General features: G+C 32.6%; 1 protein-coding gene across 1 annotated transcript in view; it reads left to right on the top strand.

The window, feature by feature from the left end:
• Positions 1-24,601, top strand: part of Prim1 (DNA primase small subunit) — a 38,966-nt gene that overhangs the window by 7,703 nt on the left and 6,662 nt on the right. The window contains exons 4-6 of the mRNA XM_085827183.1: positions 6,989-7,125; positions 23,232-23,290; positions 23,453-23,567. Of these exons, the coding sequence (XP_085683309.1) occupies positions 6,989-7,125; positions 23,232-23,290; positions 23,453-23,567 (311 nt within the window). The remainder of the gene's footprint in view (positions 1-6,988; positions 7,126-23,231; positions 23,291-23,452; positions 23,568-24,601) is intronic.

The raw sequence follows: 24,601 nt of genomic DNA, 5'->3' as shown, positions 1-24,601 counted from the left end.
CCCCTTGTATTATCGCAAAGTTGTTGTTTCATTTATCGGCAAGTTGTTTCGTTTAACGTCAAGTTGTTGTTTCATTTATGGTACCTGAGTAGTTGAATGTTATGGAAACCCTATTATGACGTAATCAGTTGCAGGATTGCGATAAATTTTGAATTATGGGATGTTTTGTAAGAACTTGTGGTATGTGTTGGTTAGGAAGTACATTACTTGTTTTGTTGTTTAGACGGTAGAATGATTGAATGTAGTAAGACTAATTTGAAGTTTCTGTACGATTTGGAATGAAAGAGGTAAAGGGCATTAATTGACTGCTGTGTTAATGAAGGTTTACTTAGTAGCCTTTTTCTGGACATTCGGGAACTATGGAGGATATTTTTAACTCTTATTTTTGTGAATTTATGTGGCAACACCAATATATGGATTCAAATTAAGATAATTTTAGGAAGTTTTTGGATGCTCTTAAGGAATTTTGTTTGCCACAGACGTAAGACGAGGACATTTCTAAATAAGGTAAGTGGTTATTTGCTGTGTGTAGTGCTTAGATGCATAAGAGGTTTACCTTTTTTATGTTATTTTATTGTTTGGTTAAAATGTAGTTTATTGAGATTATGTATTTTTGTTTGCCTCTACTGTAGAACTGGGTGCTTCTTTGACTTTTTAAGTGAAAATATATCGATGTGTACATGGACAAAGTCAAGGGAGTGTGCAACGCCAATTTTGTGCAATCCTCTGATGTTTTTTTAATTAAAAATAGGTCGTCGTGTACATGGATACAGTCAAGGGAGTGTGCAATACCTAGTTTGTGCAATTCTATATAGGAGATTAACATACTGACTATATACTTTTTTAAGTTAGCCTAATAATAATGTATTTGTTCTAGATACTTTTAATATTTTGATTTCTGCATAGATTTTATCTGATACAAACTATTACATTCAAAGGAAATGTTAAATTGATAATGAAGAAAAATCTTAAAACTGAAGTTTTAAATAAAACAGTTTTTCTAGATATTTAGTTTTACAAGAATATTATGCTATTGTGAGATAGTGATGTTCAAATATAAACTGGAATTTTCGTACAGTCAAAAGTCGTTAATTCGGACACCCATAATCCGGATTATAGATCATTCCGGATTATGGGTGTCCGAATTAATGACTTTTGACGTGCGTGCGTAAGACCTTTACGGCTGCGAATATGCTTGTGCGCATGCTCATAAAACATTTACGCATGCGCGTTTAATGTATAACGGACGGTGTAAGCTAAGCTAAAATTATCTAATTCAGTTAATGTTGCAGATTGCATTGTTCCTTAATCTTCAAATTGGATCTGGCTTATTATGTTTTGCAGACCGTTAGAGCAATTTTATAAAAGTAAGCTTAAACTTTCGATTATATCAAATAGAATTTCCGATATGTATTTGTTAATATGTAAAGGATCTAAAGCGAAAGTATGTTTCGAAATATAAAATCTGTTTATCAATTTCACTCTGCTCGGCTGGGGGAACGCCACGGTGCGTAATGAATTGGAAGTTGATCTGTCAGCACTATCCTTATCTTCAGGACAGATGTTTTTATTTTATTTGGCTTATAATTCCTTACCAAATGTAGTATTTCATCTCGATGTGCTCCGTCTTTGATATGATTTAAAACAAGTTCCTCGTCATTATAATTCGCTTCCGATAGTGAAGAAAGTGACAGAGGTTATTGTAAACGAAAAAATTTCGATTGACAAATTAGTCGGTATTCTCGACACAGCAATTATAGGACTTGAACAGCGGAACTTTGTAACTAAACAAGAAATTATGTCTGTTTAATAGAATTAAAGAGAAAGTATTATCACATGAAACGAAGCAACTTAAACAACTTACATTGAAAGAAATGTTTAATAAAGTAAACAAATAAATATTAAGCTTTTTCTTTTTGTAAATTTTGATACCCTTTAGATCATAATTGTTCTTTATTTCATAAATTATGGTTTCATATTTTTAATTTTGTAATTTCTGCATGCTATCTTACCAGATTTAAACTGATGATCTATAATCCGGAAAAATCGATAATCCGGAATCGCCAAAGTCCCGACGAGTCCGGATTAACGACTTTTGACTGTACTTCATTCTTGTGAAGAGTTGAACATAATTATTGGGTAAACATGTGTATGTTTGAACTTACATAAAGTAGTGCTAGTTCCTCTTTCCATCACCTCTGTTAGTTGTAATTGACACGTCAGAAGAGAAGGTATTTAGTGCAACTGTGTTATGCAATAAATAATCATCAGTTTTTATACTAACAAAGGTGTCATTTTTGTATGAAACTTGAAAATTAGTCTAGATGTGATTTAGCATAACAAGACTTATCTCTTTGGTCCACTTAAAGAAATTTTAGAAGGAGAGAAATGTAAGTTTGACGAGCAAGAATGGGCCAACATGCAGTCAAAAAGCTTTTGTTGTTCTGGAATTTAGAAATATCCCTGGGTGCTGGAGCAAATGCATTACAGACTACATAGAGGAACAGTGGGTAATTCATTTCATTACATTAAGTATATAAAGTTAAAATAATAACTTCCTGTTTTTATTTGAATGCCCCATATAGAACAGAAATTTAACTGTTAACCAGTACAAATAGTACTTTTCCATTGTGCATCTGTCATGCTTTTTGGTATACAATAGTTGGTGATCCTATTGGCCATCACCTGCTACATGGTTTGTATACCTGCATATTTTTTTTTCATCTTTTATATACTATTCTTATAACTTGAAATTTTTTGCTATTAAAAAATCCTGTCAAAATGTGTAGTAAGTACATAATAAAAAAATATCATAAAAATTAATGAAAAATTTGGGTATGTAGATGGCAGAAGATTAATTCTTTTAACTAGATATTAAATTGAAAGAATATGTAATTGGAAATGCACAAATTACTTTGTATTATTATTTTTTAATCGTTATGAGTAATGGTACTGCAAGTTCAGGATACAGTTTTATATTTTAAACTATAAGAAGTAGACATTGTTGTAATTGCATGTGTTGTTGACTTCCACGATGAAAAGAAGATAACATGTATAGCTTAAAATATAAAAATCTTAGTTTATCCTGTTAAATTACTAAAATTTATGCATGCATCATTAAAATATAAATTTTGTAAGCTTAGAATTTCACAGGGCCAAATGTTTAAAAGCAGTTTGTCTATATTAGGAAAACACAATCCGTAAAACATTGTGTTATACAGTACAAAGTGTTTCATCTGGACTCGTCGGGACTTCAGCGATTCCAGATTAGGGTTTAGGAGATTATAGATCATCAATTTAAATCTGGTAAGATGGCATGCAGAAATTATAAAATTAAAAATATGAAACCATAATTTATGAAATAAAGAGCAGTTATGATCTAAAGGGTATCAAAATTTACAAAACAAACAAACAAAAAAAAGTTTAATATTTGTTTACTTTATTAAACATTTCTTTTAATGCGCGCATTCGTAAAGCATACTTTACGCATAGTCGAAATTAGAAAATTGCAACCAGAAAACTATTTGATATGTATTCGTGATATTTATAATGATAAGGAATTTGATTTAAATCATATCAAAGACGGAGTACATCGAGATGAAGTACTACGTTTAGTAAGGAATTATAAGCCGAATAAAATAAAAACATCTGCCCTGAAGATGAGGATAGTGCTAACAGATCAACTTCCAGTTCATTGTGCCCCCCCCCCCCGTCAGAGCAGCATGAAATTGATAAACAGATTTCGGAATGCTTAGAGAAACAAAGGATATGCCTTTATCAACTTTTTGCAGCAATTCCACTTTTTGTTTGGTGGACATCGAAACATGCTTTCACTTTGTAGATCCTGTGGCAGCTCCAGAATCAGAAACTTTTTTTGACATAATCGGAAGTTCAAGCTTACTTTTTGTAAAATTGATCAAACAGTCTGCAAAAAATAATAAGCCGGATCCAATTAGAAGATTAAGGAACAACGCAGTCTGCAACATTAACTGAAATAGATAATTAGATGATTTTAGCCTAGCTTATACCGTCCGTTATACATTAAATGCGCATGCGTAAACGTATTATGTGCATGCGTAAAAGCATGCAGTTTGTAGCTTTGAGTTTAGTTAAGTTTAACTTAAGTTTGTAGCTTTGAGGTCCAGATTTTAGATCATTCCGGATTATGGACGTCTGGATTGAAGACTTTGTATTGTCTGAAAAGTCAAAATCATTAGTGATTTCAATGTGTGAAGTATACTTGTGAAGTTTTAAATTATGCTTTGAATATAAGCTTTTTAAAATTTTATATACACTTAAATTATAAAAGATTATGATTTATAATTAAACTTGATAATTAGTTGATGATTAGAAGGAAAATTTGGTATTGGTAAATTACCCTCTTTTTAAGTGTGCATGTGTAAACATGTTTGCATATTACTGCTGATGGTGTAGTAGCTCTGAAATCTATTTCTAACCCATCACGGGACTAATTACAATTTAATAAATGTCAAGTTTTGTTCAGCATTAAATTCAATAAAATACAAGCTGTAAAAGATGATGAGTATGTTTTTGTCAGAAGCAAAAAATGTACATAAACAATTGTGATTGAAAGATACCACAAAAAACAGATTATCAAAACCACACTTTATGGGCAGCATGCAGTTTTTAAAGCTCATTGATGTAGCCTGTGTCTTAAAACCAAATAAATAAGCAAGAGAATTTATGTGCACAGGCTCATTGGGTACTGTTCTGTTATCAAGACTGGATCCAGAAATGTATTGATATATGTGTTCATGTATGCATGCATATATATAAGCACAAGTATGTGTGTGTATACATATGCACATACATACACATGTGCCATACATTCATACATTTCTGAATCCAGTCCCGATAACAGAACAATAAAAGCTCATTGATGTAGCTTGTGCACATAGTGTTGAATTTGAAAATAAAGTTTGGTAATTTTTAGCTATGGTTACTTATTGTAATTATTATTTTTAGTTATGACTGCTTAATATCATTGATTAATACTGCATATTAAAACTGAGCCTGTGTCATAATCAATTCATAAATGAATTTGAATTTTAAACTAACTTGAAAGTGCAGCAGTAAAAATTCATGTAAATAATAAAAAAATATGTAGAATTTACTTCTGTATATACATTCTGTATTTGATGATATTCTGTACTCTTTGCTTCTTAAAAAAAAATGGATTTTTTAAAAATTGAAGTAAACTTCTTAAGCAAATACTACAGGACTTTAGCTCTGTCTTGTTGTTGTTATTACCACTCTCACTTGTCTGATAAAGAGCAGCACAAGCCCTTGACATTCATTGTGGCAAAGAGTCTAATGCACCCGCTGTTGGCACTTATATACGACAGCCCAACTTTAGCTCAGTTCTGCCCCCAGTATTAAGAGAGAGAACCATGGAGGGACGGGTCCAAGGGTATCCCACCCTTCTTCCCCTACCATTAACCTTTCGAGAGGACTTTTGGCTCACCGCATATTTAGAGTGTTAGACCCATTCCATGCAGACACTATACATTTACAAACATCTCCAGTATTCAAACCTTCGGTATGGCAGTCGGAGTCACTAACCACTATCCTGTTGGGAGCTATCCTGTCACCTCTGTCTTTAAAATGATAAAAGAACTTCAAGCATCGGATAATTACTTATATCTGGAATTTTAAGGAAGTGATAGCTTGGAGGAAAAAATACTTTTCAAAATGCTTCGTAAACATATTCTTTCTAGGCATGTACGACTGACTGTAAATACAGCGTGTTTCAAAAAGAATATACGCATTTTGAATGCATATATTTATTAAATGTATGACATACGAATATGAAACTTTGCACACATATGTAGAAACCTCTCAAGCTCAGATTACAGATGTTCATTACGGCCTCCATCAGCGAGACGAACAATATCACATCGATACTCAAATTCCTCCCATACTCGGGCAAGCATGTCTGTCGTCACTGATGTTATGACAGTACGGATCCGGTTCTTCACCTCTTCCAGATTCTGTGGGAGTGGTGGCCTATAAACATTGTCTTTAATGAAGCCCCACAGGAAGAACTCACAGGGTGTCAAATCCAGTGACCATGGAGGCCATCTAAGACATGCTAAGTTGCCAGCTCCTTGACGATCATTTCAACGGTTCGGTAGAGTTTCATTCAGATAATCGCACACTTGGAGACCACAGTGAGGGGAGGCCGTCTTGTTGAAAAATGAAGTTGTCTTCGTGCAGCCTCGAAAACAACCAGTTTTGTAACATAACGAGATACTGCTGACGGTTAACCATGTTTCCATCAAAGAAGAATGGCCCGTAAACAGATGATCCGGATATCGCACAAAACACATTGATTTTGGGCGAATCTCCTACATGTTCAATGGCTGCATATGGGTTCTTTAGGCCTCAAATTCGAACATTGTGTTTGTTTACATGACCACTAACATGAAAAGTTGCTTCATCACTGAACACGATGCGTTGTGCAAAAGTGTTATCATTGTCAATAGCATCAATAATCTTGTTACAAAATGCCACATGTTCGTGTTTGTCATCAGGTCATAGAGCTTGTAACAAATGTAACTTGTATGGCTTAATAACCAACTGACGTCTCAAAGCATGCCAAATTGTTGTTGTAGGCAGTTGTGACTCATGACTGGCACAACAAGTTGATTTTGAAGGACTACGTTAGAAAGTAGTTTGAATTCGTGCAACATTTTCGTCGGGAACACGAGGTATTTGTGTAAATGCAACCTTACATTCATTTTTGAAGTTTTAATTGACTTTTTAATAGTTATAAATATTCTTATGAATTTATAATTGTAAAGGTTCATATTTCCTTATGAACTATGTACTAGTTTGGAAAGAGTTTTGTGTTTTGAAATCTAAATATGTCATAAATTTATTGTTATCTAAGTCATGTGACTATATTTTTTACTCAAAAATTATTTATGGTAATATTTAAAAATATATAATTTTTACATTTCTTTAGAGGATTTTGGATTTAATCACCTTTTATGGGTTTATTCTGGTAGAAGAGGTATCCATTGTTGGGTATGTGATGAAGAAGCCAGAAAATTATCTCCAGCTGCTCGATCTGCTATTGTTGAATATTTAAGTGTTGTCAAGGTAAAGTGAATGTTTAAACTGTTATATCTAATTAGAAATACATTCTTCAATATTTTGTTCTTTTGAAAAAAGAAAATTTTTATCACGCTTTATAATTGAATAAGTTAAAAAAAATTGCAATAGTTAGTCAAAATATCATTATATAACAATATCAGTTCTGGGTGGTAATCTATTTACTTAATTACTATGCTTTTAATTTGCTTTCTACAAACTACTATTTTAATTTGGCTTCAGATGAATTAATCTCGCAATAATTCACTTTTCAATTTGGATTTTCTAAAAGCTTTGGAAATCTGTTTACTCAATAAGTGGATTAATCATGTAACTTCCACTCCATTCCTGTTGAAGACATGGAAAACTCTGTTCTAACCCCATCTTTCTTTATTTGAACTCATATTTTGATTTTCATGTAAAAACACTTTCATTGTGTTTATCATAACAACACTTGGACAGTTTCGGACTAGTTGCAGTGAAACTGCAATTGCTGATATTTTCTTCTTTATTTATGCTAATTTTTACACTGAACTATTTTTTAATTGTTCTAGCATTTGTGGATATGGGAAATATGGTTAATTTACAAAAGCAGAAAATTTTTTATATCTGCTTGTTTTTAACCAAAATAGTGTACTTAGGTATTAGTCGATTGTTTTATTTTTAACCATAGTACTTGGATATTAATCAATGTCTGCTGATATATTATCAATAATCCGTTGGTGGCTTTTTAGTGATAAAATATGTTTTTGGTATCAGCAGGTAGATTAAATTTATCTTCTCCCCAACAATCATTGTTTGACAGTCATATCAAAGAGATTTTTTCTTTGCAGTTTGTATCTACATGTGTTATTTTATATGTCTGCTGATTCGAAAATGAAATTCAGACATCACATGGGGATGAACTATAATCCTTTTATTGTAGCGAGTATACTCCAGGTTACACAGGGTCTCGTCTTCAGTTTTACGCTTCTTATCATAGCCTCCTTCTTACCCCAATGTGATGTGTAGTTCACTTCAAAGCTCAATTGGTGTGACTGTTGGTGGTTTCTCTCTCATTCTGAGCTCCTTCACTGCAAGCTCTGCCCATAACTTTCTAACCGAATCTTTGCAATAATACGTGAGTAAAAATCTCACAACATCACTGCTCTTGATGCAACATACTCTTACCTGCCCTAACCTATTAGGTTAAATAAACAGAAAAGAAAATCAGTGAGGTATGACAAATCACAGGATAGTTTGGAACTACTCGTAAAGATAAATGTTTAGTAGTTGTAGCTGAGATGTTCCAACATTATTTTTAAATGGCAAAATTCAAATCTTCAAAACAACTCTTTTCAGTATACAATGTTTTGTCATTGTAACATTTACTACTCATATTTTGTAATCACCTCCTGGGAAAACATCAACCACTCTTCCCAGTAACCAGCTACAAATTGGCATATTATCTTCCTTAACCCTTTGACAGGTGGTGACCTGAACCACTTCGCGACCTGAAACCACCAATTTTCGAAATTTTTCCCGCTCTTGTTTCCAAACTGTTTGAGTGAAAACTGATTGATTACTTATCTTTTACCTCTAAATAATGCAAAATTACTGCAGAACTATACATTCTTTAGGTCTTAGTATTTTAAATCGGATGCCTTTTAAAATTCATTTTCAGTGAGACAAAATGACTTCCTTTTATTTATATTAATAACTTAAAATTTGAAATTTTTTTATCGCACATCATTATTTCTATCATAAACAATAAAAATACAGCAATAATTAAACTGCATATATAAACAACCTGTGTATATTTATGGTATTTCCTTTGTGGTTTCAAGGCACGACCACTGCCCCACTAGAGCATTGCATTACAATGCTCACATTCCCCTAGAGGCTCGGTGGTCACACCTTGAAACCACTGCTCTTTATAGTAAAGTTTTCTGCTTTGAAATAGAAGTGTTTATTTTTACCCAGATATAGATAAAGGGTTTTGAAATCACAAAGTTACTGTATTACCAAACAATACATGCACCTGCCCCCATAAAATATTTTTCGTTCCAGAGATTTTTCTCTGCTTTCAACATGCTTGCTCTCTATGCTAGTACTGTGATTTTCTAAATTATTTTGTGTGGTTCCAAAAAATTGCAAATATATTTTTGAATGATTAAAAATAGAAATCATGAAAAAATTTAATTAAATTTAAAATATTTTGCCAATATTTTATTTTCTACTGTTGAGATTCAAAATGCCTCGCAAAGGGTTAGAAATAGCTGATGCATTAGCGTTACTTGAAGAATTACCTTCAGATCCAGAATCAGTGGTCTTTGAGGATGAAAGTGAAGGAGAAGGAAATACTCCTTTAGCCCCTTCCCTCCTGCTTATGGAAATATAGAAGATGAAAGTGATGATCAGTCAGAAAATGATGATATAAATTTACCAGGTCCTTCCAGAATTGCAGATGTAACATGGAATAAAATGCAGAATGTAGTGAAATCCATTCCCGAATTTTCTGAGGATTATGGCCCAACTGACGAAATTACCTCTATGGAAGATGCAAAACCCATGGGTATATTTATGGCTTTTATCCATCTATTTATTCCAATTTCTTTATTATGTACGTTCTTATGTTTTCACCGCTGCAGAAAAATTACATAAATTATAATTTTTTTTCTGATGATATACTTTGTAAAATAAAGTAAAAAATTTATATTTGATGCAATTTTTAAATCCAGTTTTTTTTTTTTTTTTTTTTTTTTTTTTTTTTTTATTCGCAAATTTCGTTATTCATTGGAAATGCATACGGAAAAAGGTAAGTTGTTTTTTCCTACTGACTCAGTAAGTTTCAAAGTCCTAGATGCGCGCTGTTTTTACAGCGAAACCACCACCCACAGATTAATGGGCGGGAGTAGATTTTTTTTAATTCATATATTATTTGCCTCTAGATCATAATATTCGATTTCTAGTGTTTTTAGTTAAAAATTTTTTTTAAATAATATAGCGCGCATCAAAGGGTTAATGATATCTTAAGTTTCTCTTTTCACATTATTCTTCCCAAACATCCACTTACTCCTCTGTTACAAATTGTCTAAGTATATGACCACTTTTCCAAATGAATTGATCAATTTCGTTACCCATTGCCAATGGGAAAATCTATTACCTAGCAGATTACTGAAATCTTTCTCGGCCGTTTGAATGATCTATCAAAAAATGCACAGGCATTAACACTTCAAGATCATCTAGATCCATTATCAAAGGAGAAATAGGATAACTGTTGAATACTTCACTCTGATTTGTCACTCTAAGAAACTCTTCTGAAGTTAATTTTGCATTATCCACTCAGTGCTTTAAATGGTAGTTGAAAGCCTTAACCCTAGCTTCTCACAGTCCTCCAAAAGTTGGAAATCGGGTAGAAATTAAAATTCCAATCAATATCTTCTGTAGATTCCAATCAATTCATATGCGGAATGGGGTCCTTGAGTATGGAACTCGGAATTTTATTGATGGGAGAATATTCCGGATATGAATTCCTGGGGTATTTATAGGATTCCTTGCCAGTGTGGTTTAATTTACATTGGCCAAACTAAGAGAGCCTTAAAATTTCGCGTCAAGGAACATGAGGCATATGTTAGAAAAAAGGAAACACAGAAGTCTTCTGTTGCTCAACATTGTTGGTCCGAAAACCACACGTTCAGTTTTTCTGCTGCCAAAATTATTCAAAAAACATCTTCCATTGGAGAACTGGATTTTCTAGAGGCATTTCACATTCATAAAATTTTTTCTGTTCTAGTTAACGATCCTAATTCCAATCCAAATTTGCCTTCGGCCTTTAAAGAAATTATGTTTTAGTTCTGGTTTCACCAACAGATGGCGCCACTTGCTTATTCTTGTCCAGGCCTTCTTATCTTATCTAATCATTATTTCCTATCTGGTTCATTTGCGGTTTTGCAGCTGAAGATGGTGGTTCGGTAAAACCATCGAAACTAGTCCTGTGAAAATTTTGTAAATATAACGCTGATTTTTGTTGTTTGACTTCTGAATTAGTATTTATTCGGCGTGTTATAGTGTCTTAATTATAGAAGCCCCAAACAGGCTTATTTTTTGCTTTCTTTTTTGCACGTGGTGTGGCCGCCATTTTGTGATTGCATGAGTTTCGGTAAATACTTTTTTGCAATTTTCAAGTTGTGTTTATAATTTGTATATTTGGATATTGTGCTTTGCTTGTCTGATTTCATGCATTTTGCTTACAAACGTTTTGTTTTCTATTAATTTCAGTGAGGGATTTTTCTGCTGTTTTGTGTGTGCTTTATTATTATTTAGTTAATTTAGTTTGATTTTCTGTATTGTTTATCATGCCTTCATCCGTTAATCGTTTCACTAAATTACGCCTGAAACGGCAAAAATTCCTGAATCATCTTGACTTTTTACATAAATGTAAATGTAAAAAATTGATCCCCAATTTTATTCAAATCAAATCTAATCAAAAATCTTCGAGTCGCGTTTCAAGAATTCTGTTAAATTGCAAGCTTGCCTTACTTCGGTCCGTCATAAGGGATACACGTCAACAATTGTCCAAAATTGAATGTGAACTCTATAAGCTTCATCTGGAACTCGCTAAATCATATCCAAAATTCACTGCCCTTGAACAAAAGTCTTGGTCTAGAACGGAGAATGCAGTTAACCGTCATAAAAACGCCCTTGCAGTTAAATTCGAAAAACTTCTGTTACAATCTTCCAGTTCAAGTAGTTCAAAAAATCTTCCCATTGTAAACATCAAGCCAATAGTTAATATTTCTAATGTTAGTCTTTCAGAAGAACAAGAGAGAATTCTAAAATATAATTTAAACTTCTCACAAACCTGTAAACCCTCGATTCCAAAGATTTTGGCTCCTATCGAAAAAGCTTTCAAGTTCAGTAAAGTTTCAGATTCACAGAAAGAAATGATTAGGCATCTTATCGCTCATAATGTGAAATTCAATAATAAACCTTTGAAACCAAATCTAACTGCGAGAGAAAGAGCTACATTGCGTGAAATTCATTCTAACCCGGATATTATTATTTCAAAGGCCGACAAAGTTGGCCAGATAGTCGTCATGGATAGGAACACTTACATCGATGGTGTCACTAAACTCTTAAACGAAGGACCATAATCCGATCCCTAAAGATCCTTCACCTTCGGACTTGTCAAAAATAAAAACTGCGATCAAATCTTCGCAAATCATTTCAGGCAACTTAAAACATTCACTTATCCCATCTGTTGCGAATTGTGCCAGATTATATGCTCTTCCCAAAATTCATAAAAGTGGTATTCCTTTCCGCCCTATTGTATCAAATTTAGGAACTGCCTCGTATCCATTAGCTAAATATTTAGTTTCTAGATTTTCAACTCTATTAGACAATAACATTTACACCATAAAAAATTCAATAGAGTTTGTAAAAAAGGTTAAAAACATTTCTCCTAGTAATTTACTCATGGTTTCTTTTGATGTAAAATCATTATTCACCAATGTCCCAGTGGAGGGTGCATTAAGATGTCTAGAAACCAGACTTTGCGAATTTCATTTCTCTTGCATCGAAATTGATGAGCTAATTTCTCTCACTCAACTCTGTTTGAAACAAACACATTTTGTTTTCCAAAATAAATACGAGGGCCATCCAGGAAGTAGATTACGTTTCCGTCTGTGTCCGCTAGGGGCGGGGCTAGCGCGGCCATCTTGGGGTCAGAGCGTTGCGCAGCTCAGTCTGCATCTAGCCGTGCTAGTGAGAGGTTCGTGCTGTGCTCCGTTCAGATACTGTGACGGTTTGAAATGTCTGCGTTAATTGAAAATCCCGCGAGCTGCGAGGTGCGCTCAGTAATAAGGTTTCTGACTGCAAAAAACTGTAAACCGATAGAAATCTATCGGCAGCTTCGTGAAGTGTATGGGGACAACATTATCACTGAAGGTGAAGTGCGTCAGTGGGTCATAAGATTTCAAAATGGCCGAACCAATGTTCACGACGAAGATCGAAGTGGGAGACCCAGCATAGTGACCACCGAACTTCTCGAAAAAGTCGATGCTAAAGTCCGTGAAAATCGAAATTTCACAATAACGGAACTTTCTTTGAGTTTTCCACAAATTTCGCGAAGTTTGTTGCACGAAATCATCAGCGAAAAGCTTGGTTACCACAAGTTTTGTGCAAGATGGAAGGCAAGAAGAGGTAACGAAGTGGTTGAAGGCACAGGCGGCCAAATTTTTCGACGAAGGAATTTCCAAGCTCGTACATCGCTACGATAAACGCCTTAATTTGTATGGTGACTATGTAGAAAAGTAGTATTTGAGTGTGGCTTTCATCTGTATATAATAAAATTTGTTTCCTATACTTTGTTTATTTTTTTATTCCAAAACGTAATCTACTTTCTGGATAGCCCTCGTATTACAAGCAAACTGAGGGATTAGCCATGGGAAGCCCCCTCAGTCCCATCCTGGCTGATATCTACATGCATTATTATGAATCAAAACTGCTTGAAACTTTAAACTTCCCGGCATGATTCCGCTACGTAGACGATACTTTTACCCTGTTTGAAGGTAATAAAGATGATTTAAATAAAGTTCTTTCAACAATGAATTCTATTGATCCTGCTATTCAGTTCACTTTTGAACTTGAGACTTGCAATTCTCTTGCGTTTCTCGACATTCTGGTCACACGTAACACAGCCAACTTCAGTACTACGGTTTACCGTAAACCTTCATCGGTTTGCCTTCCACCACACTTTAAATCATGTCATCCGACTAAACAAAAGTTAGCTTCATTTTATTCCTATGTTTTCCGTGCTCTTCAAGTTTGCTCCTCCAAACTAGCCCTTGATGAAGAACTAAGTTATTTAAAAGCAATAGCTATTGACAGGGGCTTTCCACCCAACATTATTAATCAAGCAATTAAAAAATTCTCATCTCAACACACTAAAAGGCACACTCTTGTTTTAGGAGATTATAAAAATTCTGTTGCCATTCCCTTCTTTCCATCAATTAGCTATAAAGTTTCACATATTTTGCAGAAATTTAACTTTCGGGTTGTTTATTCTCCCATCAATAAAATTCCGAGTTCCATACTCAAGGACCCCATTCCGGATATGAATTCCTGGGGTATTTATAGGATTCCTTGCCAGTGTGGTTTAATTTACATTGGCCAAACTAAGAGAGCCTTAAAATTTTGCGTCAAGGAACATGAGGCATATGTTAGAAAAAAGGAAACACAGAAGTCTTCTGTTGCTCAACATTGTTGGTCCGAAAACCACACTTTCAGTTTTTCTGCTGCCAAAATTATTCAAAAAACATCTTCCATTGGAGAACTGGATTTTCTAGAGGCATTTCACATTCATAAAAATTTTTCTGTTCTAGTTAACGATCCTAATTCCAATCCAAATTTGCCTTCGGCCTTTAAAGAAATTATGTTTTAGTTCTGGTTTCACCAACAGATGGCGCCACTTGCTTATTCTTGTCCAGGCCTTCTTATCTTATCTAATCATTATTTCCTATCTGGTTCATTTGCGGTTTTGCAGCTGAAGATGGTGGTTCGGTAAAACCATCGAAACTAGTCCTGTGAAAATTTTGTAAATATAACGCTGATTTTTGTTGTTTGACTTCTGAATTAGTATTTATTCGGTGTGTTATAGTGTCTTAATTATAACATGATATGTTGTATTCCAACTTCTTCATAGTTAGAAATCCCAAATTTCTTGTTGCCGGTGGCAATTTGGCATTTTTGATAATAAATCTCAGAAACCGTGCAATCTCTGTTTACAGTTTTACAAAAGATGATATCTTTGAAATCACCAATAACTCCTCTATGTCTACTCCAGCAGCATATGAAGACTGTTTTCATTCTTCTTCAAAATTTGGAACTTTTAGGAAAAATTGAATTTCTTTTTGAGCACTTTGGACAATTCTACCAAAGTTTGTGAACTACCAAATTAATCAGATAAAATCTGCACAGTCAGCTGGGTTCTTCTTTCCTTGAATGTGACTAATTTTCAGCTGGAATTGTAGCTTGAATATCTGACACTCTGTTGGCTACAAATGTTTGCCATCGATTAGGTTCAGGCGTAAACCGAAGTAATGCAATATTTGAATCCACTCCATGTATGTATAGAATGAATTTCTACTTGTAATACACTTCTAACTGCTTGTATCAAGTTCATTAACAAAATAACAACACATAATTCCAGTCACAGAATTGAAATTGGCTTGACGAGAGCAACTTGATTTTTGCTATCAACAATTTTACTCAAATAGTTGAGTGATTAGATGACATAACATAAATATCTGCACCACAACTTTTTTCCAGTGTATCACAAAACCCATGCAGTTGAATCTTCAAAGAACATTTTTAAGAATGCAAATAAAATTTAAGTGTTGGATTTCTTTGCACATAGTCCTCCACTTTTATCCAATTTAAAGTTAATAAGCTCTTGAAGAAGAATTTCCGTCGATGTGACAAAAAATGCACTCCAACTCAAGGGATCAAATAGTTTAACTGTCAAGGGTAATATAGTCATTTTGTTTGAATGTCTTGACAATTTAACATCATAAAGTTACAGAAAAATTTACCTTTAGAAGAGTCCCATTGCAGACCAAGAACTTTTATAGCCTTAGTTTCCTTAATCATATATTGTTTATCATTAATTAGACTTTTTAGATTTTCATTTTCTGGCATTGACCTTTAATTCGTAGACCATCTGTAGAGTTCTAATCCACCTTTTCTAATCATTTGGTTCATTTTAACTACTAGCTCAGAACCCTCTGGAATGTAATCAGCACATGTCAGTGCATCATCCACATAAAAATCCCCTATGCTGTTTTAGGAAAATTCACACTTCTATTAGTTGCTAATTGCTTCAGTCCTTTTCTCCCCAAGTATGGCACAGAAGTTATTCTATCGTTACAGTATTCGACCTAAAAACTCACACTTGCTGCTGTAAATTATCTCTCCAGTATATTGTTTTGAATGCTGAATGTTTAGGCTCAAATTTTATTTGTCTGTTCATTTTCTCTATATCAGCAGTTATTGGAATACTGTGGTGCTTGAATCTTAAAAGAATATTACTCAGATAGTCATGGGTTTTTGGATCAGTCATTAAAGCATTATTAAGAGAAACCCTAATGATGATTTTGCGCTCGCATCAAACACTACTGTTAGTTTTGTTGTTAAGCTTGACTCATTTAAGACAAAATGATGAGGTATATAAAAACTTTCATTACCAATTTACAGTCCAATGATGAAATTAATTCCATATGATCCAACAATAAATATTCTCGCCTGAAACTCCTGTACTGATTATAAAATTTTGACGCTAAAGAAAGTCTTTTATCTAAATAAAGAAATCCACGAAAAGCCATTTCCCGTGAATTATCCAAAACTTTCTTATTATGTTGAAAGGAAGCTCAGCTGGATATCTGTAGTGTTAATCACGATTAAGCAGATTCTGAGAATGAACCTCACACAACCTTTCTTTTGCTGCAGAAGGCTATGAATCTGGGGAACTCTCTAATTTCCAAAATGACTTAACTAATTCTTCAGTATTTACACATACATGGTTTACTGAACTCGATTAGGCATCTCAAAAGCTATTGTCCATGTAGTAATTCAACCTAGCTTTGAACTCACAGCAAAAACTAAATTTCTACCATACTTAATAATGTTTCCATCTAAGTAAGTTAAAAATACATTTACATCTGATAAAATGTCAACTCTGCTTAATTTATAAAGGGATGGATCATACAAAACAAGTTTGCTAAAATTATCACCAATATTTTCAGGTAAAGACACAAAAGGGCAATTTTCACTAATATTTTCTGTAACATAAGGAGTAAACAATAAATCAACTTCTCCATTACTCACTGTGCTACAAGTGCCTAAATACAAAATTGAAATCAGACTATTTTTCATGATCAAACTTAATCTTTCCATACACTCTCTATTAATAACAAACCTTTGACTTCCAGTATCCAACAAATATCTGCATTTTATTAACTCTTGCTTTTTTCTGTATTCACTGCCAAACAGAGTAAAATCTGACTATGCTTAGTGTTTGAAGCATTTGCAGACATAACAGTGGATTTTGGAGATTCTTTTGACTCTGCAGTTGGATCTGATCATTCATAATTTTAGGATTAAATGGGTTGGCTTGTGTAGAAGGAAAAGATTCGTATTGAGGTCTTTTTTTTTTTTAACCTCTGTATATGTAGTGTATTGTGTTGAGGTTTCCCATAAGGAGTTCCTATTGTACATGTTTACAATTTTTAACCTGATGCCTACTTGAAAGATAATTGAAACATAAATTATTAACTTTTATACATTCAGTTTTCTTCTGTACGTCTAGTTGAAAGAATTGTGCACTTTAGCAAATTGTGATCTTCTTGACAGTAAGTACACTTAACATTTGCAATAAGCGTAATCGTTTTTTTATTGATGCATTACTATTTTGTCCTTGGATAATGTTTTAAAAATTGAATCAATAATTTTGGAGATTTTCTCTTTCTTTAACTGTTTTCTCTCCAGAATTTAGTTAATGGTTTGATGTATCTTGGAAGTGAAATTCAGGCAAACACAGTTGGCAAAAGTGAGTTCCAGCATGCTTGCACTATCCCAGAGTAGCAAGGTGAAGCCAATTTAAAACTGGTGATTCATCATAGCATGAAGGAATCCAGTAACAAAAATGCAGAATGCTGAAGAAGTGAGAGAGTTTGTATGATAGCAAGGAATTTTAGTAAGGTGAATAGCTGAGATGTGGGCACCAGCCTGAATTTGTCCATAGCTCGTCCAGAAAGGAGGAAAGTGGGTGAAGTCGTCAATCAAAAAGTTCCATCATATGTTTGTTGCTGCTATGCAGATTAGTTGAGATGGAGACTCTTGTCTGTTGAAATAGAAATCCAGAGGCATGGCAACTAGGGTAAAAGGAGGTGCAGGAGAATTAAGGAGCTTAATTCGGAGCCAAATGAACTTTATTGTAGCTAGTATATTCCAGGTTACATCACAGCTACTAACCCCCTTGAGATATGCAGCTCACTCCAAGGCTGCATTGACATGACTCTTGGTGATCTCTCTCTCTCTCACATTTAGCTCCTTCACTGCAAGCTCTGTCCATAACCTTCTCACTGCTTCTTCACAACCATACATGAGTAAAAATCTCATGATGTCAGTGCTTATGTTGCAACAATTTGAACTTACTAAATAAACTTTCCTTTTCTATATAAAAAAGTTCTTATTTTAGCACTTTAGTTAACATCCTGTCTCTTTCATTATGCACAGTTTTATTGTATGAAAATAGGAATATGTGCAATTGCTTGGCAAAATACCACGTGCTTGGAAATAAAACTTTGCTTCTGCTTCATTTCTCCACAAATCCAGTAACCACTTGATCCAAAATTCAATAAAAATTAATACAAATGTAATTTTCTAAGAAGGAAAAGAATTGCCAGAAGATTACACAAAGCAGATCTGCACTTGCTCTAATTAGTTCGAATATTTCAATGAAATAACAAAATAAGTCATTCCCACCCTTCCTTGGTCTAGAGACAGAGACAAAATTAATAGCATCATCAAATGAGGAAAAAAAGAAAAAAAAAACTGCATCTTTCCAGAGAAATTCAAAAGAGCTTTTTAGAGTTATTGGAATGCTTGCAGAAAAGTTGAGTCTGGATGGTATTACTGGCTGTGTATTAACAGGGTTTGTTAATAAACAAGTGCTTACAAATTTTCTTGTATTTTTGTTTAAAAATCATTATCACACTTTTATTAAGCAGTTATTCCAAAATCAGGGTTCGTACGGTCCTTAAAAGTCCTTAAAAAGTCCTTAATTTTTTCAAAAATGAATAAACTGTCCTTAATTTTGCTCATTTGACATTTCTTATCATTTCTAATGATTGCCATTCTAAGTGTGAATTACGATTTCTCATGAATATGGAATTAAAATTACACGGCTCTTAACCAATCTGTTGGCGGATTTGCATTGCAAATGATAAAAAAAAAAAAAAAAAAAAAAATATATTAGCTACCCAAATGAAAGTATCGGTGTCTGATTGGCTATTCACCCAATCTTTCGAAACAGGTGTTATCCATAAATTTAGGCAGATTGTGACAAAAGCATGAAGTTGTTTAAGAGGCGAAAGTGATGATGAAGGTGCTCAAGAAAAAAAAAGGGGATTCTGAAAATATTTGCCAAAATTAGAGCAATCCCAACCTGGAAGGCCACAACCCTTCCAACCCCAATAGGAACGAGATGCCTGGAAAGTGCATTTTCAATAAACTGTAGCTTCATCAAGCTGACTACAAAGACTGGATATTGATGGATGGCAATTCTTAAATGTGGTCTTTGTCTGAAACAAATTGAAATTTCTAGAATGGGAGAGTCAGCGCTGAAAATTCACATGAAAATTAAGTTTCGTTTTATCATTTCAATTTGTTTTTACACGGTTTTGCTTAGCTTAATTTCTGTGTTTGTTTCAATTAAGCCATAAATTAATTTTTTATCACCTTCTATGAAGTTTATTCTCTTTTGCACATATTAATATGTATGGGATATCGGGATTATGAGTTTATTTCTGCAGAGGGTCTGTTATCGATTTCGCGGGAAATCTGTTGGCTCCATTTCGATTTTAGGTCGCCAAGGGCAAATTCGGTAACGCTAGCCGAGAAAATGTGAAGTTCGAAAATATGTTTTGAAGCTTCAATAGACAATTAAGTATTTGGTTTAAACCTATGTTGTTGATAGTAATGCATAATTTTTGCTAATGGCAATACAATTATTAGTTGAAATTAAATAATTAAAAATTTTTTAATATTTTTAAAGCTGAAAACAACTAATTGAAACTAATTTTCCTGAATTAACTAAACGCAGAATTAACTTTCATGAATTACTAAAGTTATTAGATAGAAGTTTAACTGAAAATATACATTCTGTATTTTATATATATATATATATATATATATATTTATACAGTACAAAGTCCGAGGTCTGGACTCGTCGGGACTTCGGCGATCCCAGATTTGAGATTTTTCCGGATATTAGATCATTTTAAATCTACTAAGATGGCACGTAGAAATTAGAAAATTGAAAATATGAAATCGTGATTTATGAAATAATGAAGCATTTATGATTTAAAGGGTATCAAAATTTACAAAAGAAAAGAGCTTAATATTTATATGTTTACTTTATTAAACATTTCTTTCAGTGTGAGTTGTTTGATTTGTTTTCTCTGCTAATACTTTAGACTAATACTATAGACATATAATTTCTTGTTCAGCTATTAAGTTCCATTGTTCAAGTCCTGTAATTGCTGTGTCGAGAATTCCGAATAACTTGTCAATAAAAAATTTTTCTCGTTCAGTAACCTCTTTGTTACTTTCTTCACTATCAGTAGCTGTATTTTCTGGATTTAGAACCATACTACAGATTTCGCCCTCCGTTAATTGATTGATGATTGGGCATTGTCATCGCAATGAAAAACTTCTGTTTAACTTCGCTAAATTCTGCCGCCTGGTGCGGCCGTGCGGTCGCTGGTTCTGGCTTTATGTGAATAACAAATCAATTATTCTTAATTCAAATAGCACTAAATATAATTGTTTGTCATATGAGTATCATTAACAAAATCTATTTTTAGCATAAGGAAATAAATTTCTGCTAAATCTCCCCTTGTCAACATTTTAGCGCATTAAACTTAAATCTGTAATCGGATAATACTCTGTTATTTGGCGTCACTGCATGATTCATCACTCAAGTTGTCATCCGTTGATATGCGGTGATGAAAGCAAAATACAATAAATAATGATTCGCGATTTTGGCATCAAGGATATAAAATATTAGTTGGTGTAAAATTAACAAATGTTTCGGTTTGAGATTATGCCAAGCAGATACGCAGCTATGGATTCAAGTTACTAATCACACAAATTTATACTAAAATAATTATTTCTTCAATAATGAGATATTTTATTTAGCGCCAAACTGAGATTAAGAATTGGGATTTCCGACATGTTTTTTTATGATGAGGAAAAAAATCTAATGCGCGTGCGTAAAGCATACCCCTTCCCTTCAAAAAAGCCCTAAAAAATTGGTTGGTGGTGGCTTTGAGGCCTGGATTTTAGATCATTCCAGATCTTGAACTTTGTACTGTATATATATATATATATATATATACATCTTTCAAAATATAACTTACCAGTATGGATTCACTCTTTTAAAATAATTCTACTTTAATTAAACTTAGGAGATAATATAATCAATATTGCTTAGGAAATCAATTATATATATATATATATAGTAAAAAATGTATATTTTCACTATTCAAGTATTCACTGTGACAAGTAATCTTATCTTGTCACATGAACAGGCTTCTGTGGAAAGGGCCTTCTCTGTAAATAAAGCAATTGAAATTGAAAATTTAAGTGACTCATCATACATTTTTCAACACACAGTATTTGATTACATAAAGTTTTCTGGAGGTATTCTTAATATCGAAATTAATAAAGAAATAAGATCAGCAGCAGCTTCTGCAAGAAGTGGAGTTCGTTATTTAGAAGTTCAGTATTTAGAAGAACAAAAATCTTGAACTAAATCTGAAAATTCAAAGAGGAAAAGAAATATTATTGAGGAAGAAATTGATTATATGAAGCAGAAGAACAAATTTCTTCAAAGGGACATTAAAGATGTTAATGAAGAAGTAGATGCTTTAGCAGATGAAGCTGAGACCAGCAGGAACATTGATTTGTTTATCAAAGCAAATGAACTTAGAAGATTAGTTAAAGAAAAGGAAATAGATATAAATAAATTTTGTTAAAATAGCTGAAAAGATTTCAGGTTTAAAAAAAGCACAAATGTTTTGTATCTTTTATTGTACAGTTTATTATTCTAGTATCTTTCAAAAAAACCAAGGAAATAAGTTGTATGTTTACAAATCAGTTATTTTAATCTGCAAAATATTCTTACATTGTGATTATAATAGTAGTTGACTGTGTTTAAATAAATATCAAATAAGTTAAATAATAATCATGTAAATCTCTAAAATAGTGACTGTTATTAGTGTAAAATACACTTATACATGTTTTTCAAGAAATTATGTCCCTAATTTAATGTTATCTACTTCATAACTTGTAGGGAGTTAGTTTAATTTTCAAAATTGTTTTATGGTAAGTATTAAATTGAATTTAATAATAGTGCATAATACACACTTCTGTTAGTTTTTTAAAGTGAAATTACAAGCATGAAGTCGGTTGTATGGATAATTGCTTTATTCTATTCATTTTTTTGTTTGCTTATAGGTCCTTAATTTTTTCTTTGATGGTCCTTAAAAGTCCTTAATTTTCATGTAAGGAAATGTGTACGAACCCTGAAAATTCTAAATCATTGTAATTTCTAACTTTAGATAATAAATTAGCCATTTTAATTCTTATAAGTACTTTCATTTCAGTAGAAGCGGGAAGAAATTTTAGAAATTAAAAATATCACATTAGAAGATGGAGAATGTAATAGGTAACATTTCCTTGAAACACAGTTTCCCAGAACCAGTTTGAAAATAGAACCTGAAGTGCAATTTTTTATTCCAAAATACTGCAGATAGTTAAGGCGAACAGAAATAAGGCACAAAATGCATGTCAACTCTCTTCTGATAATGCAAGTGATAAACAATTTATTTTGAATTCAACTTGAGAAGTCTGAATGAAGACTATAACCTACCTGCTTGAAGAGAATTCTTGGAAATGTATCATTCAGAGGAGTATTGTGGGAATGTCCCCTTTCCCAGTCTGATAAGGATTTAAATGATTTAGTGAAAAGGAATAAAAGTTAAAGCTCAAAATGACATAGTAAGTGGAGTTTTTCTTCTTGAACATGGATAGAAAACATTCAGTTGTATGGATTAACAGTCAAGGTGTTCTATGATTTGCAAAAATGATATAAGGTGGATTTTTTTTAAATATCCAAGTGACAATTTAAAGATATGTTTTCATGTAAAAAAGAATCATTCCTAACAGTGTTGATGAAAATAGACTTTAATAATTTACCTGCCTTTGATTCTAATTCTTTTCTTGGTTAATTCTGTAATGTTTTTATTTGAATTGTGTCAATTCTTTGCAGTGAAAGTATTTCCTTTTTTAAGGGTGGAGAGTATCAATCAAAAAAGGTTTATCTGCCAGATATTTTACACCCTAGTTTAAAGTAAGTATATTTATTTATTTAAATCTCAGAGATTTCTTAACAGAATTTTTAGAATTTTGCATACATATTTTTAAACCATTTTCATTATTTAAGTTCATATATTTCTTTTTTAAAATATGATAAAATAATGTGTTGATAAAAATGCATTCATTCTGTTCTCAGATTGGCAAAATCAATTGTATCAAAATATTTTGAAGACTTAGTGTTGGATAAACAAGATTTTCTCAGCAACTCAGAAAACTGTGATAAAATTATTGCCATGTGTTTAGATCAAAATATCCTTTTATATTTTTATAATGGAATAAATATTTGGTATTTTACTTATCAAAATTTATTAACTAATGAAAATTTGTATCTTTTTTATGTATAATTTTTAGCCAAATTTATTAATTTTTTATAAATTTTATTGTTTTTAAGAAATTTAGTTTTTTATTATTGCTAAAAAATAAAGCTTGTATTAAAATTACATTAGCGTTAAGTGTTTGACATGTAATTAGTGTGTGCTCTCTAGAGTTCCATTATATATATATATGTATAAAGCATAACTAATCTATGTATTTCTTGTAAATTTTCACTTATTTTTATATGTTGTCTTAAACATTTAAACAAAGAAAACAAGCATATAGGAAAAGTTGTTGCAGATATTTCTTCTTAACTAATGAGCTATATAATATTTGTAATTAAAATAATTATGTGCATGATCAACCAGATAGCATTCCCCCCCCCCTGCTGTATACAGTTAAATTCAAGCAGTGACAGTGCTTCGTTTTCTGAGAGTTACTTGTCTTTTGATGGCCTTCTTGTTTATTTCACACACACAGATTATCATATTTTATATTTTCACTAATAGTTCAAAACTCAAAGTTGCTCATAGCTTTAGCACCAAGAAGGTGAGCATTTGCGGGCATCAAGAAGTTGCACTGCATGGAAGACAGATGATGTAAAATCCCATGGTTGAAGTTTTATTACATTTTGCTAGGCACAAAAATGGATAGGTGAAAAAAGTTTCAGAGTAGTGTAAATATCATAGTTACAGAAATTTTTTTTTTTTTTTTTTTTCCCCTCTGAATGAAAATTATTTTAGGCTCTCAGATAAGATAATTTTTCTGTTGTATCGAGATATCCGATTCTAACTTCTATAAAAAACACCGGGCCCTCTTTCATCAGACTTAATGCTTTTCATAAACTGTTGACTTAAATAGTTAAATCTTTTGTTTCAAATTGGTTTATTATATATTCACCACTACAGAAAAACCCAGAGACTGTCAATAGAACTGAACACAAATCGAGAATTTTAGCTAAACTTCCTCT

Source organism: Stegodyphus dumicola, chromosome 11 (assembly GCF_044657685.1).
Source record: "Stegodyphus dumicola isolate Sdum_Otavi_A_Nest chromosome 11, ASM4465768v1".
In the NCBI taxonomy this organism is placed as follows: domain Eukaryota; kingdom Metazoa; phylum Arthropoda; class Arachnida; order Araneae; family Eresidae; genus Stegodyphus; species Stegodyphus dumicola.
This window is presented reverse-complemented; position numbering and strand designations above follow the sequence as displayed.